This window comes from Melopsittacus undulatus, chromosome 4 (assembly GCF_012275295.1).
Source record: "Melopsittacus undulatus isolate bMelUnd1 chromosome 4, bMelUnd1.mat.Z, whole genome shotgun sequence".
Taxonomy (NCBI): domain Eukaryota; kingdom Metazoa; phylum Chordata; class Aves; order Psittaciformes; family Psittaculidae; genus Melopsittacus; species Melopsittacus undulatus.
In genome coordinates this window covers 52,377,772-52,390,599 of record NC_047530.1, presented here as the reverse complement: position 1 = coordinate 52,390,599, position 12,828 = coordinate 52,377,772, and the positions used below count along the sequence as shown (strand labels likewise).

Genomic DNA, 12,828 nt, shown 5'->3' with positions numbered 1-12,828 from the left:
AGCTGCTAATAATCAGCAGTGGATCTCCGGACTTTGCATGACTGAGATGAAAGGGAACAGCAACTTAACTGGGGTAAAAAGTGTGTCTCTGAGCACAGTGCAGCCTGTCATCAGCTGGCAAGGTCATCACTGAAGCCCGTAAAGGACGATCTGGTTAGAGAAATAAAGAAAGACAACAGTTTCCAACCCCTGTGAGTGCTGCTGCATGCCCTGGTTAAAGCTTTTGGCAGATCTTCATTCCTGATTGTGAGAATCAATAAATGGAAAACATGCCTATTACTTTCTTATTAGGATATTCCAGTGTTTTGTGGTTTGCTTGTTTGCTTTTTTTTAGTTATAAAAATTAAATTCCCTACCCTCTCAGTGCACAGAGTCTTATTTCTGGTTAATATTGTTCACATATTGATGCAGAGAGAATGGGCCAGATTCTGATATCCTACACAAGTGTTATGTTAGTGTCCTTGTAGGATTTGCTTAAGAAAATGGTTTCTTTTAGTTTTCTGCCAGGCTGAGAAAGGCAGGGCAATAGAAGGACATCATTAAATGCTTTTGATGTGTCTTAGCAGTGTAAGGCCCTGCTGTATCTTAGGAATCTTTAGAGCTCATGGCCTGGATTTACTGGATCTTATATATGCCATGAGGTACAATCAGAACTATTCAGATGTATACATGCAAACACATGAAATTACATTACTTCAAGTCATTTAGCGGGATAAATCTGGAGGAACTAACTGTACATGGCTGTCAGCAGTAGCGTGAGGGCCTGTGGTATGCAGTCCTAAGGACTTAGGTCCCACCTTTCCTGCTAAAAGGAACTTTAAAACCAGAAATGCAATGCTTTTCACTCTGTAGACCCAGCAGTCATCTGCAAGTAAACTATTTAGGATCTGTGATGATACATCCCGATAAGTATAACAAGAAGCAAAGTCAACAGGGAGAAGCAATCAGTTTGCTTCATGAAAAAAGCAACTGGGCAACAGCATCAAGTTTCTGAAAACAGGTCGGACACATCTGAAAGCTGTCTTCTCCATGGCTCCTAGTTAAATCCATGGCTTCGTTTTAGTAAAATTTTCTCTCTTCATAAACCTGGGTCATTTTACAACCATCTTGAGAATCTGCCATTTGTTAGGCAGCTGGTACATCACAGGTTTTGGGGCATGGCAGTACAGATACTTACTTTCCCATGCCTAGAAATTCTTAGACAGTGAGGGACTTACTTAGCCAACTGCTTCTTTCTCATCCATTCTCAAGCCTGTCTTAGTACGCATCATCCCTGTGGCCATGTTTCCCTTTAGAGGCAAGGTTAGCAAATTCAGTGCTTCTGGAGGTAGCTCAGGCATGGGGAAGGCAGTGCCTGAAGGAAGCAGAACAGTAGTGTAGGATCCCACTGCATCAGCCTCCAAGGCTGTTAATCCAGCTGCTTTGACCAAGTGAAAGACTGATTTGTAATGATTTCAGTCAAGTTTCACTAAATTTATTGAGCTCCTAAAGGCTATGGTGGTGTGGGGTAAGGGGAGATTATCCCTTCACCTGCTGTTGTGTGCTGCAGCTTTGTAACATGCATAGCAGCATCATCTGGCATCTGGCGTGCAGTGTCCTTGGTCATGGAGCAATGAGTCATATCTCCTGAAGAGGCAGAATCAGTGCCTCTCTGTAAACACCGAAGCTTTGAAGTCTTGTGTTTAGGTTGTTTATCTTTAATATGACCCAGAGAGACTCCAAGGAGGGGGCAGGTGTGGCTGGTAGAGCTGTGAAAGTGCCTCTGTGTGTGTTAGTGCCTGTTCCCACAGGCAGCACAGTGGGTTTAGCACTTAGGTTTGCATGGCTTGTGGTGGTTGTCCAAAGCTTTCTGAGTTCATCTTTGGGTAAATTTCCTCGAGCCAAGTGAGCTTAGGGGCCAAAATTTTATTCTTTATATAAGAGCTAAGTTGTAATTGTCCAGGCAACAAATGATTGTAGCTTTTTTTAATTAATTAAGAAAAAAAATCATTATATCCTGATGCTTTGCAGACACCTGAGCAGGATTTCCTAGAATCTGTGGGACATCTGTACTTCTTCTGCTTCTCACACTGGCTAATGAGGAATAGTACGTGGTGTTTCTCTCTACATCTGATCTCTTGGGCTGGAGGGAGTGAGATTACCCGTAAACAGCTGGCTCATAGTTGTATCTCAAGGACAGGACATTCTCTCCACTAATTGGAAGAAAGGGGGGGAATTCTTCTGGCCAGTTTCAGAGGACATACATCTCGAATCATCAAAGCGTAATCTCCTGATAGTTCAGAAGGATTCTTGCTCAAAGACATTTAAGCACTTCAAAATGTTTCCTCATAAAGAAAAGCTTATAACATATTTCCCAAAGGTCTACTACTGCCCTTTGAAACGTGACAAAGGTCATGTGAGCACAGTTCTCTGCTCAGGTGTTGTATCTGTGCAGAGGTCCCTATCATAAATCTTGTATTTTTACAGCGAAGTCCCATGCACAGAAAAAATATGCACCAGAGACAGCATTGCAGGCAGAGGAGACAGGCCTAGCTTTCTATTAAAACAAAAATGGCAAATACTGAATAGAGAGCTGCGGTCCAAGAGCTGACATTTTCTTTGAGTAGATCCAGTTCCTAGTTGACTTGTAAACTAGGACAGTCAGATTAGGCACTTTACTGGTCTTTATGTGCCATCACACCATTTTAATTTATCTCTTTATCTCTGTTTAAGTATCATGTGTAGTTTTAGTTTTAGTGAATGACTACTATAAGGGTTTGCAAGAATAATAGTGACCCTTGCTCTGCTGCAAATTGCACCTTCTGCCTCTAATATCTAATCCTGCATCATTCACAAAGAGTTTTGCTCAGTTGAGCATGCATCCTTATCTCCCATTTTTGCTCCTGCCCCAGTCTCCAAAGAATAGTTGATGGCCTTTCTACTGTGATCTGGTCATGCATTTGCATGTAATCTAGTCATGTTTTACCTAAGCCACGTGAAAAGGATGTCATTAAATATTTTCCTGCTCACACTAATATTCAGCATGTTTTGTGGCTATAGTAACCAGAGAGGTTTCTGCCTAACTGGGAGGGAAAAAGAAAGTGGATCTGTCAAAACTGAAATAGCTGTAAAATTGCTACATCAACTCATGACATAAAGGAGAGAGAGCCTGAGAGCCCAGTGGGTTTGTTTCACATTACACCAGTGAATTTATACATGTGAACTATATTTGATCCATTTTTTCCTTAGTGCAGCTGATTTTTGTGTCACACTCATTAAATCAAGGTGGCCCAGGGCTGAGCATTCTTATAAAACTGTCATGCATAAGTAGGAGAGACAGTGCCTGACCCTGAAGACCTCAGTCTGAATGCATCAGACACATGACAGGTTAGAAGGAGAAGAGGTACAGAGAGAGAAAGTAATTTCCCCAAGGTCAGATAGTGAAGTCCAGACTGTATCATAGTTCTCCTGCCACTGACCCTCCTCAGGTTGTGGACAATTTCCTGATAAATAGTGGTTTGGAGAGCTGTACTTCTGAGGCATACGTTATATGGGAAACAGTGATACTGTGACCATGGCTAACAGAAGTAAAGCATTTTGTCAGCCCATCAGCACAATCATGAGATCAGTCTGTAGCCTCTGAAAAGTTAATTTAAGCAGCACTGACACTATCAAACATGATTTGAAGTGACTGTATATTCCCTGTCTTGCTTTGCAAGGCCAAGATGATGATTATTTCCTGTATTTTCTGTAACATGATTAGGTCATTTCTTGCTCAGTCATGTTTCTGGACATTTCAGATAGGGCAACAGTCATTGTCAATATTAAGTCTAGTTCTGAAAGATACATACCAGCTTTCCTATAATTTTTATTCCAGTAAATTAAATGCTTCCAGATCTGAAAAGACATGGGCAGTTTTCAAGGTTAGGAATAAGAACAGGGCTTTTGTTTTGGTTTGGTTTTTATTTTACCAAGACCAGTGTCTGCATGGGAGAAATGTGAAGAAAATGTGGTGAGGAATTTTCCAATTAGCTATAAGAATAAGAAGAAAGATTGGACTGCACTGCAAGTATGCGTTTTCTGCACCTGCCTAGTGCTCTGCTGCTGAACTCTGCAATCGGCCCTTTCATGGATTCCTGGGGGATATAAATGACTCTTCATTAGAGCATAACTCAAACATTGTCGTGTTAACACATTCCTATTTTCTCTCTCCTTCTTTTTTTAGATTGAATATAAGCTTTGCAATGGGTCTGACAAAGAGTGTGTGTCTCCCACAGCCAAATTCACAAAGAAGGAAACACTGAAGGTATGTACAAAGCAGCCAAGTCAGCATCAGATGACTTTCTTTTACAAAACAAGTAGTACCTTCCAAACAAACCATTGGGAACTACTGTGAGTCATTTCCCAACACCCAGAGAAGCCTCTGACTCTTCCAGAAGTCACTATAGGCCAAAGGCATTTACAGGCTTTATACACAGGATTAGATTATATACTGCGAAAGGAACAAATCAGTGTAATTATTTCAGTCTGCTCCTATGTTCCAGAGCCATTAGACACCTCAAGAGGATTGTAATCCTTCATTGGTCTTGTTAGGAGGGGCATGCCTAGGCAATCTGAGCAAATTATTGCTTGAACATTTGTTTGTCTACCAAACCAAAAGTATAAATTATTTGATTTGGATGAAATTAGATTTCATCTCTTGAAGGGTGGGAAGGACTGGGTATTCAGCCTCTTTCCATTCTCCCAAAGAGAAAACAAATTAGATTATGTTTAGTGCAACTTCAGGAGCAAAAAATAACACCTGCTATCTCAGTATGGCTTTATTCTTCCTTGTGCTCATGTCTGGGAAACCTGTGCTGGGTCAAGTTCCAGCTGAGCTATACACAGGCATCCTTAATACATTATGGTCTTTCCTTCCCAAAAGAGGCCATGATCACAGCTGCTATGTTTTCTTGTTCTCACCAGGTACAAAAAAAAAATTACAGACAGGAGAAGAAAAGAGCAACCAAACAACTCTTCAGTGCTCTAAAGGATCCCAGTGTTGTGATCACAGCAGACTGGCTGAAGGTAATTAATACAGACCATGGCTTCTGACACTGACGGAAAAGATAAGTGAGAAGTAGCTGATGTGTCTGAGACTTACGCACTGGCACTTTTTTTTGAGTGGAGACTGAATAATTTTGTGTTAAAGTTGCTGTAAAGCTATACTTAAATAACTGCTATAAAGGTGAAGTTGTGGGGTATATTTACTTCTTAACCTAACTCAATCCATCTATTTCATGTTAGTAAATAGCAACAAGGACTCAAAAAATGCATAGTACAAAAGGAAGTGATGATGTTTCTTCGTCGCTGAAAGAATCTACACTGGCCTCTTCCCATAGATGTGGTTTTGTACTGAAGAGGGAACAGACAGAGTAACAGCCTGGAAATGGGCATATACATCTTGTTCTATTGACAGTTGGATTTTATGTTGTCACAGCACAGAATAAAACATATTGGACGTGATGACAACTGTCATTTCTCCTTGTGCAAAGACTCAACTAGTGACAGCTTCTCACTGAAGTCCTGAAACTTCATGTGTGGCAAAATAAATTTAGATTGACATTGAGAGATGTTACCTCCTTTCAGTTTTTGGGGCCATTTAGTCTTCTTGACTAATAGTAAATTGATTGCCCCTTTTATAATGGCAAAACTGTATTTCCGAACTTTGCTAAGCACATCTCTCTCTAAAAAATATAAAAATGTAACTTGGGAATTCCATGAAACAATACAATTGCATTTGACCAGTGTGTGAAAACCCTCCAATTTTGTTCTATGATCAGTATTAGAGGTCATAAAATTGAGAGGTATATGATTTCTTTGAGAAATTAGATTGGCAACAAAATGTTTCCATAGTGTTTAGTTTCGATGATAGATACATACTGAGATCTTTAAAATACAAAATAGTGTTGCATATTTGCTGTGGTTGGACATTTCTAGTTCAGCAGCAGCTAATGCTGGGCTACAAAAAAAAGAACAGTGACATAAGACTTGAAGTTTGGCCAATAGATTGAAGACAAGAAGACCTTAGGCATGATCTAACCTTACTGAGAAACTTCCACAATCTTAAAGCTGTTATCTTTTAATATATGCTATCAGATTTAATTTCTTCTATACAAGAGGGAGCATGTATTGAGCTTGACACAGAAGTAAACCAACCGGAGAAGGTGCTTTTAAAAATGGGATCTTTGACAAAACCCGTTAATAGCTCTGTTCTGCAGAGCACTATTAAAATTACTTATAAGTTGAGTTAGGCTAACTGTAACATTTTTCTATGCAAAGTTCTAATTGGCCTGTTCTCCATGATTATTAATAGATCACTCTCACATGGGCCAGCAGTGCTGGTTGCCTAAAAATTAAGCAAGCTGTTAACATTTAGCCAGTAATAAAATATGAAGACTAAATTCTGATAGCCAGATTTACAAGGTCTGTGATTTTGCTGTGAGATCCCTAAGAGTATTCTGATAATGCAGTGTATTTTCCTAAAGAAGTGTATCAAATTGTGGCCTTGGGAGAAACACATACTGGAAATACTGTATAAATACTGAATAAATGTTGGTTTTCTTTTAAGGAACAACATAAATGCAAATTTATGTTCTCTCCCTGCTTCTCTCCAGATTCGTGGGACTCTGAAGAGTTGGACCAAGCTGTGGTGTGTTCTGAAACCAGGAGTGCTGCTGATTTATAAGACACCAAAGATTGGACAGTGGGTTGGGACAATCTTGCTCCATTCTTGTGAGCTGATTGAGAGACCCTCCAAAAAGGATGGCTTCTGTTTTAAACTTTTTCATCCTTTGGATCAATCAATCTGGGCTGTAAAGGTAACAATCCTGATGAGTTGAATAACTTCTTCTTGGTCACCAAAGTGCCTGAACTAGCATTCAGTAATCTAGCATTGATATTACCTAAATTTACAGTTTAGTTGGCTGTTAATAGTGCTGAATTGACTGCATAAAAAGATTGAAGCCACCAAAGCATGGTCATGATATGACATCAAAGGAATGTGGTGCATTGTGATCAGTTATGCAGATGTGTCGTTCTTGGTGTATGGAGGCATGCATAAGATGAAGAAAGCGGTAATATATTAGTGCAGGAAAAACATCAATACCTAGAAGCGCTATCAAGGCATGGCATCCATCTTTAAAAAGAGGTTGGTAATAAATACCCAGTTAACTGATTTCCCCAAAGCAAGGACACACGAAGCACCAAATACTTTGCACAAAACTGGAAGACTAGTTTGACTTCTTTTTTGCTAATGCCTCTGAGGTTTGGGTTTGTTTGCAGTGGACTTGGAACTCAGTGGTCTGCTCAAGCCTTGACTGTTCTACAGAAGTGTGACTTTGGATAAGTTGACTTTAATTTTCTCTTCTTTGAAATGGAAATAGCAAAATTTTATCCCTTTCACTTCAAGTTATTCTTCAGACTTCTGTTACTTACAGGCTGAGACAGTCTCTTCCTCTACACACAGTAACTCCCTCAGTAACCTCTAGTTCTCCCTGTAACATAAATGATTGATATTTTCTCACACTTCTTAAAACAACTCCCTGCAGATTTTAAAGAGCTGCATTTCCTTTCCTTTAAGAATAGTTAAAAATAAAATATGATGGCTATGAGCAAAGAGGAAGACTCCAGTACCTCCTGAGAGGTACTGAGAGCAACATCTGTTGGATACCCTGAAGACAAAAATGTTCTTGAACTCGTGTCCCCATTAAAGGCGGTGACTCAGCAGAGTTATTACAGGCATAAATTCTCCAGGAGACACCACCAGTGTAAGCAGAACATTGCAATCTAGTGCCTTGCTGCAAGGTGGTCAGTAGAGTAAATCTGCTTGGGAAGACTCATGTGAGACTGATGAAAGCATTTATCATTGGCATCAGAAGATCTAACAAAATGGAGGGGAAGCCTTGTGGGAGCAGATCGGGCAGGCCCACTCATGCTCATCAGTGCAGTTAATTGAACAGTTCTAAACACAGCTATACCATCACTAGAAAAAGTCTTGCAATTTTTAATAAAGTAGGAGGAGACAATTAAAATTACCGTCAACAGCTAAGGGTAAGAGCTGCTTATTTTCTGACAGTAGTTCAGCTCTGATCATTGCCTAGATGCATTGCTTTTGCTTTAACTCCCAAAGGGTTCATTGCTACCTTGCTTCTTATTCACTTTTAAGAGTTTTGCTGATTTTTAATTCAAAGCATGCACCAAGAAGGTCGTTCATTTGCTGTTCATCAACAAAGAAATGCCTTGTGACTTGACAGATGAGCTGAATTCTTCTAGAAAGCACAGTCAGGAGAGGTAATGAAAAAGTAGAATCAAAAGTGCAGTCAGGTACAGAAGAGTAGCGTCAGTGTCAGATCTGAAGTGTTGTGCTAGAATGCCCTTCCCTTGATATGAATCATCCAAAAGGAAGAGAAGCTTTTATCAGGAGGTGTATGTATTTGAGCATGCATATGTATATCTAATTCTTGTATCTCTTGAGAAAATATATGATAGAAATAGGAATTAGTATGTTAAATATGAAGGGAATGTATCTCTTAACATGTTTGTGTACTAGAGGAAGTCCCCAGACATTTGAATTTTAAAGTCAAAGTAATGTTCTAAGTCACTGTCATGCTTTCAGCACGGTAAAGTTAGTATTCTTAGTAGCTGGTACAGTGCTGTGCTTTGGATTGAGTCTGACAACAACACTGATAACACCCCTATGTTTTAGTTGTTACTCAGTAGCACTTACTGTGGTCAAGGACTTTTCAGTCTTTTAAGTTCTTCCAGTGTGGAGAGACACAAAAAGCTGGGAGAGAGCAGAGACAGGACACCTGACCCAAACTAGCCAAAGGGTTGTTCCTTTATGTACCACAGCACATCATGCCCAGTATATAAACTGGGGGGAGTTACCCAGAAGAGGCAGATCACTGCTCAGTTTGGGCTGGGGATCAGTCAGCGGGTGGTGAGGAATTGTACTGTGCATCACTTATCTTTTTATCTTGAGTTTTACTCCTCTCTCTCTCCCACTCTTTTTCATTGTCAACATTCTCATTATTATTACTATAATCATTACCAATATATACTGATTATCAATAAATTACCAATAAATATTGAAATTTATTAATTTATTAAACTGTTCTTATCTCAGCCCATGGGTTTACCTTATTCTGATTCTCCTTCCCATCTCACTGAGGCTGGAGTGGGCAGGGGAAAGCAAGCAAGTGGCTGCATGGTACTTAGTTACCAGGTGGGGTTAACTCAAACTTAGAAAGCCACATTTGAGCTGCATAGTAGGGTATTTCTTGAAACCTGAGTTCACCCTGGATTGTTATGTGTGATAGATGCTTTCAGCCACAAGGTGAACACCGAAATGCACATCAAGAAAAAATCCACCTCTGAATCACTTAATGTCAAAGAAGCTGTCTTCACTCTGACAACAGTTTAATGCTGAAACTGCTAAAAATGCTGTTTTATCTCATTTCAAGGCCTTCTTTTAAAGCAGCTGGAGCAAAATTGACTGATCTAAATTGGTTATGTATAACTGTGCAAAGAAAACCAATTTCTCCTGAAATATAGATTAGCCCGTGCTTAAGAAAAAGCCTATGTTACTGTCCATCACAACACGAGTAAGGTCTGGCTAAACAACTTCCACTTCTGGCTAAAACAGCCTGTGAAATTTTCAAGGCTTTTCCAGCCTAGAGTTGATGGTCCAGCCTTGACTCACATCAGTGGACTTGTAGCTAACTCAGGGAAATTAATGAGCATCTTTGTATGTGTTGGCCTGGCTGCTCAGCAGACATTTGGATCTAACTGTGGGGTTCAGTCCTGGAGCAAATGTCTGGTTCAGGCACTGGCCTAGGCTTTGATAGTTGTGTTAGTCAATTAAATCTGATGTGCAGGCATTTGACTTCAGTTAGAGCAGGATGGAATTTTGTGGTGCCTTTCAAATGGTAGGTAGGTAAGATGTAAGACCATTACTTATAGTTGAAAGCTAAATATACGCACCATAGAATTTCCTATAAAGTTTTTTGGTGTCTAGAGTTATCTTAGAAGCATATTACTCAGAATCTAGCTGAACAGTGTGGTATAAGAAGGCTTTTGTTGACTGCAGCTTGTTCTGACATTTACTTAGAGCACTAAATGAGTTGGAGTCAGACCTGCTGAATCTGGAAATATATATGATTTGAATTGTGTTGATTTTTGAGAGTTTTGAGTCATTCCTTTAAAGGAAAAAGTTCTAGTAATGGGCTTGTGCTGCTGCTTTTACAGTTGTTTGTTCTACTCCATAATACAACACAGCTAGTGTCATCTTCATCCTTACAGTAGCCCACAGTACTCTTAATGAAAGGGATTATTTCCAGTTTTTGAAGATTTGTTTTATATTCGCAGACTAGATATCTTGTCATACTATCTGAAAGAGTGAGTCCTCTCCATTCTTCAAAGTCTAATCAGCCCGTTTGATAATGCTTTTTGAGTCTCAAATCAAATGTGAAACCAGGAATGATCTGAAGACAATCCTTTCCTGGTTCTACTGTCTTCAGGCTGCAGCTGAGCTCTGACTCCTAGTGTAGTGAGGATAGCATTCACTTTTGGTGAGATAGTCACTGTCTGGCAGGTCCTAGACTCTGGTCAACAGGCATGATGCTCAAAGGCTGTGAGACAGAAATCTTCATTATCTCTGCAATGCAGATACAGAACCTCATTTACTCTGTGGAGATGTTGACTTAATTTTTGTCATTCTTTTTCTCCTCTTTCTGTGGGAAACAGCCCCCTCCATGTATGAGCATGCCTTACTACTGAATATGTTTCCTTAACAGAGTGACCTGGTCGCTCCTTGTGTTCATCCACATACTTAGATATATGTTAAAACCTTCTTACCTCTCCTTCCCTTCTCCCCATTTTTTGAATAATGGTTCTCTGGATCTCTACTATTTGGCTGTGGGGTTTTTCCTCCAGCAAAGGAAATATCAATCTCTACACTGAAAACAAATGTAATGGTGTTATCAAGAATTCTCAAACACCCTGCTCAGCTGCAAGCTACTGAAAGGAAAAATGCCATCTGGAATGATGCCTGATCGCATTAATGTCACTAGTAATGTCTTAAGCTGCTCTGCTCTGGTTTATTAATCAAATGTCAACTTTGCCAGTCCTGACTATTAAGCCTTTAAACAGTCTTTAATTTTCCTTCCCCTCTCTCATGAGAGAGGGGGAGGAAAAAGAAGTGAGCAACAACGATCCAGTTTTTTTCCTGGCAGCAGCAGAACCCTGCAGATGTGAAGACAAGAAGCTAGACTGGAGACTGCTGTCTTCTCAGTACTGCATCTGTGTGGAGTGCACACAGATACATGAGTATCTGTATCTCAGATACATGCCGATTGTGGCAGGGTGTTTAAAAGATACTATGATCTTTTTTACCACAGCCCATAACTAGGGCAAAACAAGCAAGCAAAGCCTGCATTTGTTGAAGCCTGAAGTAGCTGTCATCCCAGGCCCCACAGCATAACGGTTCTCAAAAGGTCTGGATGCAGAGGTGAAAATCTGCAACCCAGCAGCACGTGTCCATGCTGGAAGACCTCTAGTCCTCAACCAGTTATTTCTCTCTGTCTCTTCCTTTCCCACAGACAGGTTTGCAGGATGGAGTTTCCCCTTTGTTTCCTTCCAGAAAAGCTGCCATTGCCTTGCTGTTAGAGGCAGTCACAGCTCAAGGTGTGGGCTCTCTCCACTTTTATGGTGACACATAAAAGGTGTTTCATTGCTATTTTGTCAGGCTGCAGACAGACTTGACAAGCACCGCATGGAACAGTCCATTCTGGTGTTGCACAAAGATGGCTAATAGCAAATATTTAACTGTTTTTGTCAGGAATGAGATTCATTCCTGAGGATCTGAATAAATAGAGTAGGTTTTGGGCTGTAATAGGTTAGACCAAGCTCCATTTACACCAGAGCTCATTACTGTTTTTTGGAGCTACAGCAGCAATATTGTGATTGTTAATGAGTCTCTCCAAATTACTCCATCTGCTCCTTCCTTCTTCCCTGTCACACACATACATACTCTGCCCAGGAAGGGTAGAAAGACGTTGAATAGTCCATTACATCTTCTGTGCCTTACATCTTTTTGTCTGTGTGCATTTCCAGGGCCCAAAGGGAGAAAATGTTGGTTCAATCACTCAGCCTCTTCCCAGCAGCTACTTGATTTTCAGAGCAGCCTCTGAATCAGATGGTAAGTTTTTTGTCTTCGTTTGCTTTCCCCAGATTGCACCTTCTGTGCTAGTTAAGAAAATAGGTTTATTAAAAAAAAAAAGGTATGTAAAGGAAAAAATGGTGTCTCACCCTTCTTGAGATGATATTTGTTAGCAGTGGTCAGAATTGGTCAGCAGAATACAGGTGCATTTCATGTTCCTCACTGAGCTTCAATCTTTCTGGCCATGTGTATGGAAGAAGGACCTAGGCTTGTAGCTGGGATAAAACACCATGTCAGTATATGCTAAAAGATGAAAGGAGGTAATCCCAAAACTGGGATGAGAGGGGGGCTCAACTGTTTCCTCAGAAAAGCAGAGACTTTAGTGGGTTATCTGCCTATGTCTTACACTAGGCAGGGATCTGTTGGAGGAAAATGACATAGTAATATTGCAGAGCTGTTGATAGAAGTCTCTCAGCCACCAGAATTTTCTTGTATACTTGCTGTACCATGGTTTACAGTATAACAGGCCTAGATGCTGGTGACTCCACGTGTAAAATACCATTCTTGGAATTCACAGAATTGTGAAAGGTACATTTAGGTCAATATGTAACAGGCATGCCAGCTTGCTATGTGAAAATCTCTATAAATGG

At 40.2% G+C, this 12,828-nt stretch overlaps 1 protein-coding gene across 9 annotated transcripts in view; it reads left to right on the top strand.

Annotated features, from left to right (window-relative positions):
• The window catches only part of OSBPL5 (oxysterol binding protein like 5), a 141,614-nt gene that overhangs the window by 90,460 nt on the left and 38,326 nt on the right, over nucleotides 1-12,828 (top strand). For all 9 annotated transcript variants that reach the window (XM_031055062.2, XM_031055064.2, XM_034062594.1 and 6 more), the window contains 4 exons: nucleotides 4,205-4,285; nucleotides 4,945-5,046; nucleotides 6,636-6,839; nucleotides 12,133-12,217. In XM_031055062.2, coding sequence (XP_030910922.2) covers nucleotides 4,205-4,285; nucleotides 4,945-5,046; nucleotides 6,636-6,839; nucleotides 12,133-12,217 — 472 coding nt within the window. The remainder of the gene's footprint in view (nucleotides 1-4,204; nucleotides 4,286-4,944; nucleotides 5,047-6,635; nucleotides 6,840-12,132; nucleotides 12,218-12,828) is intronic.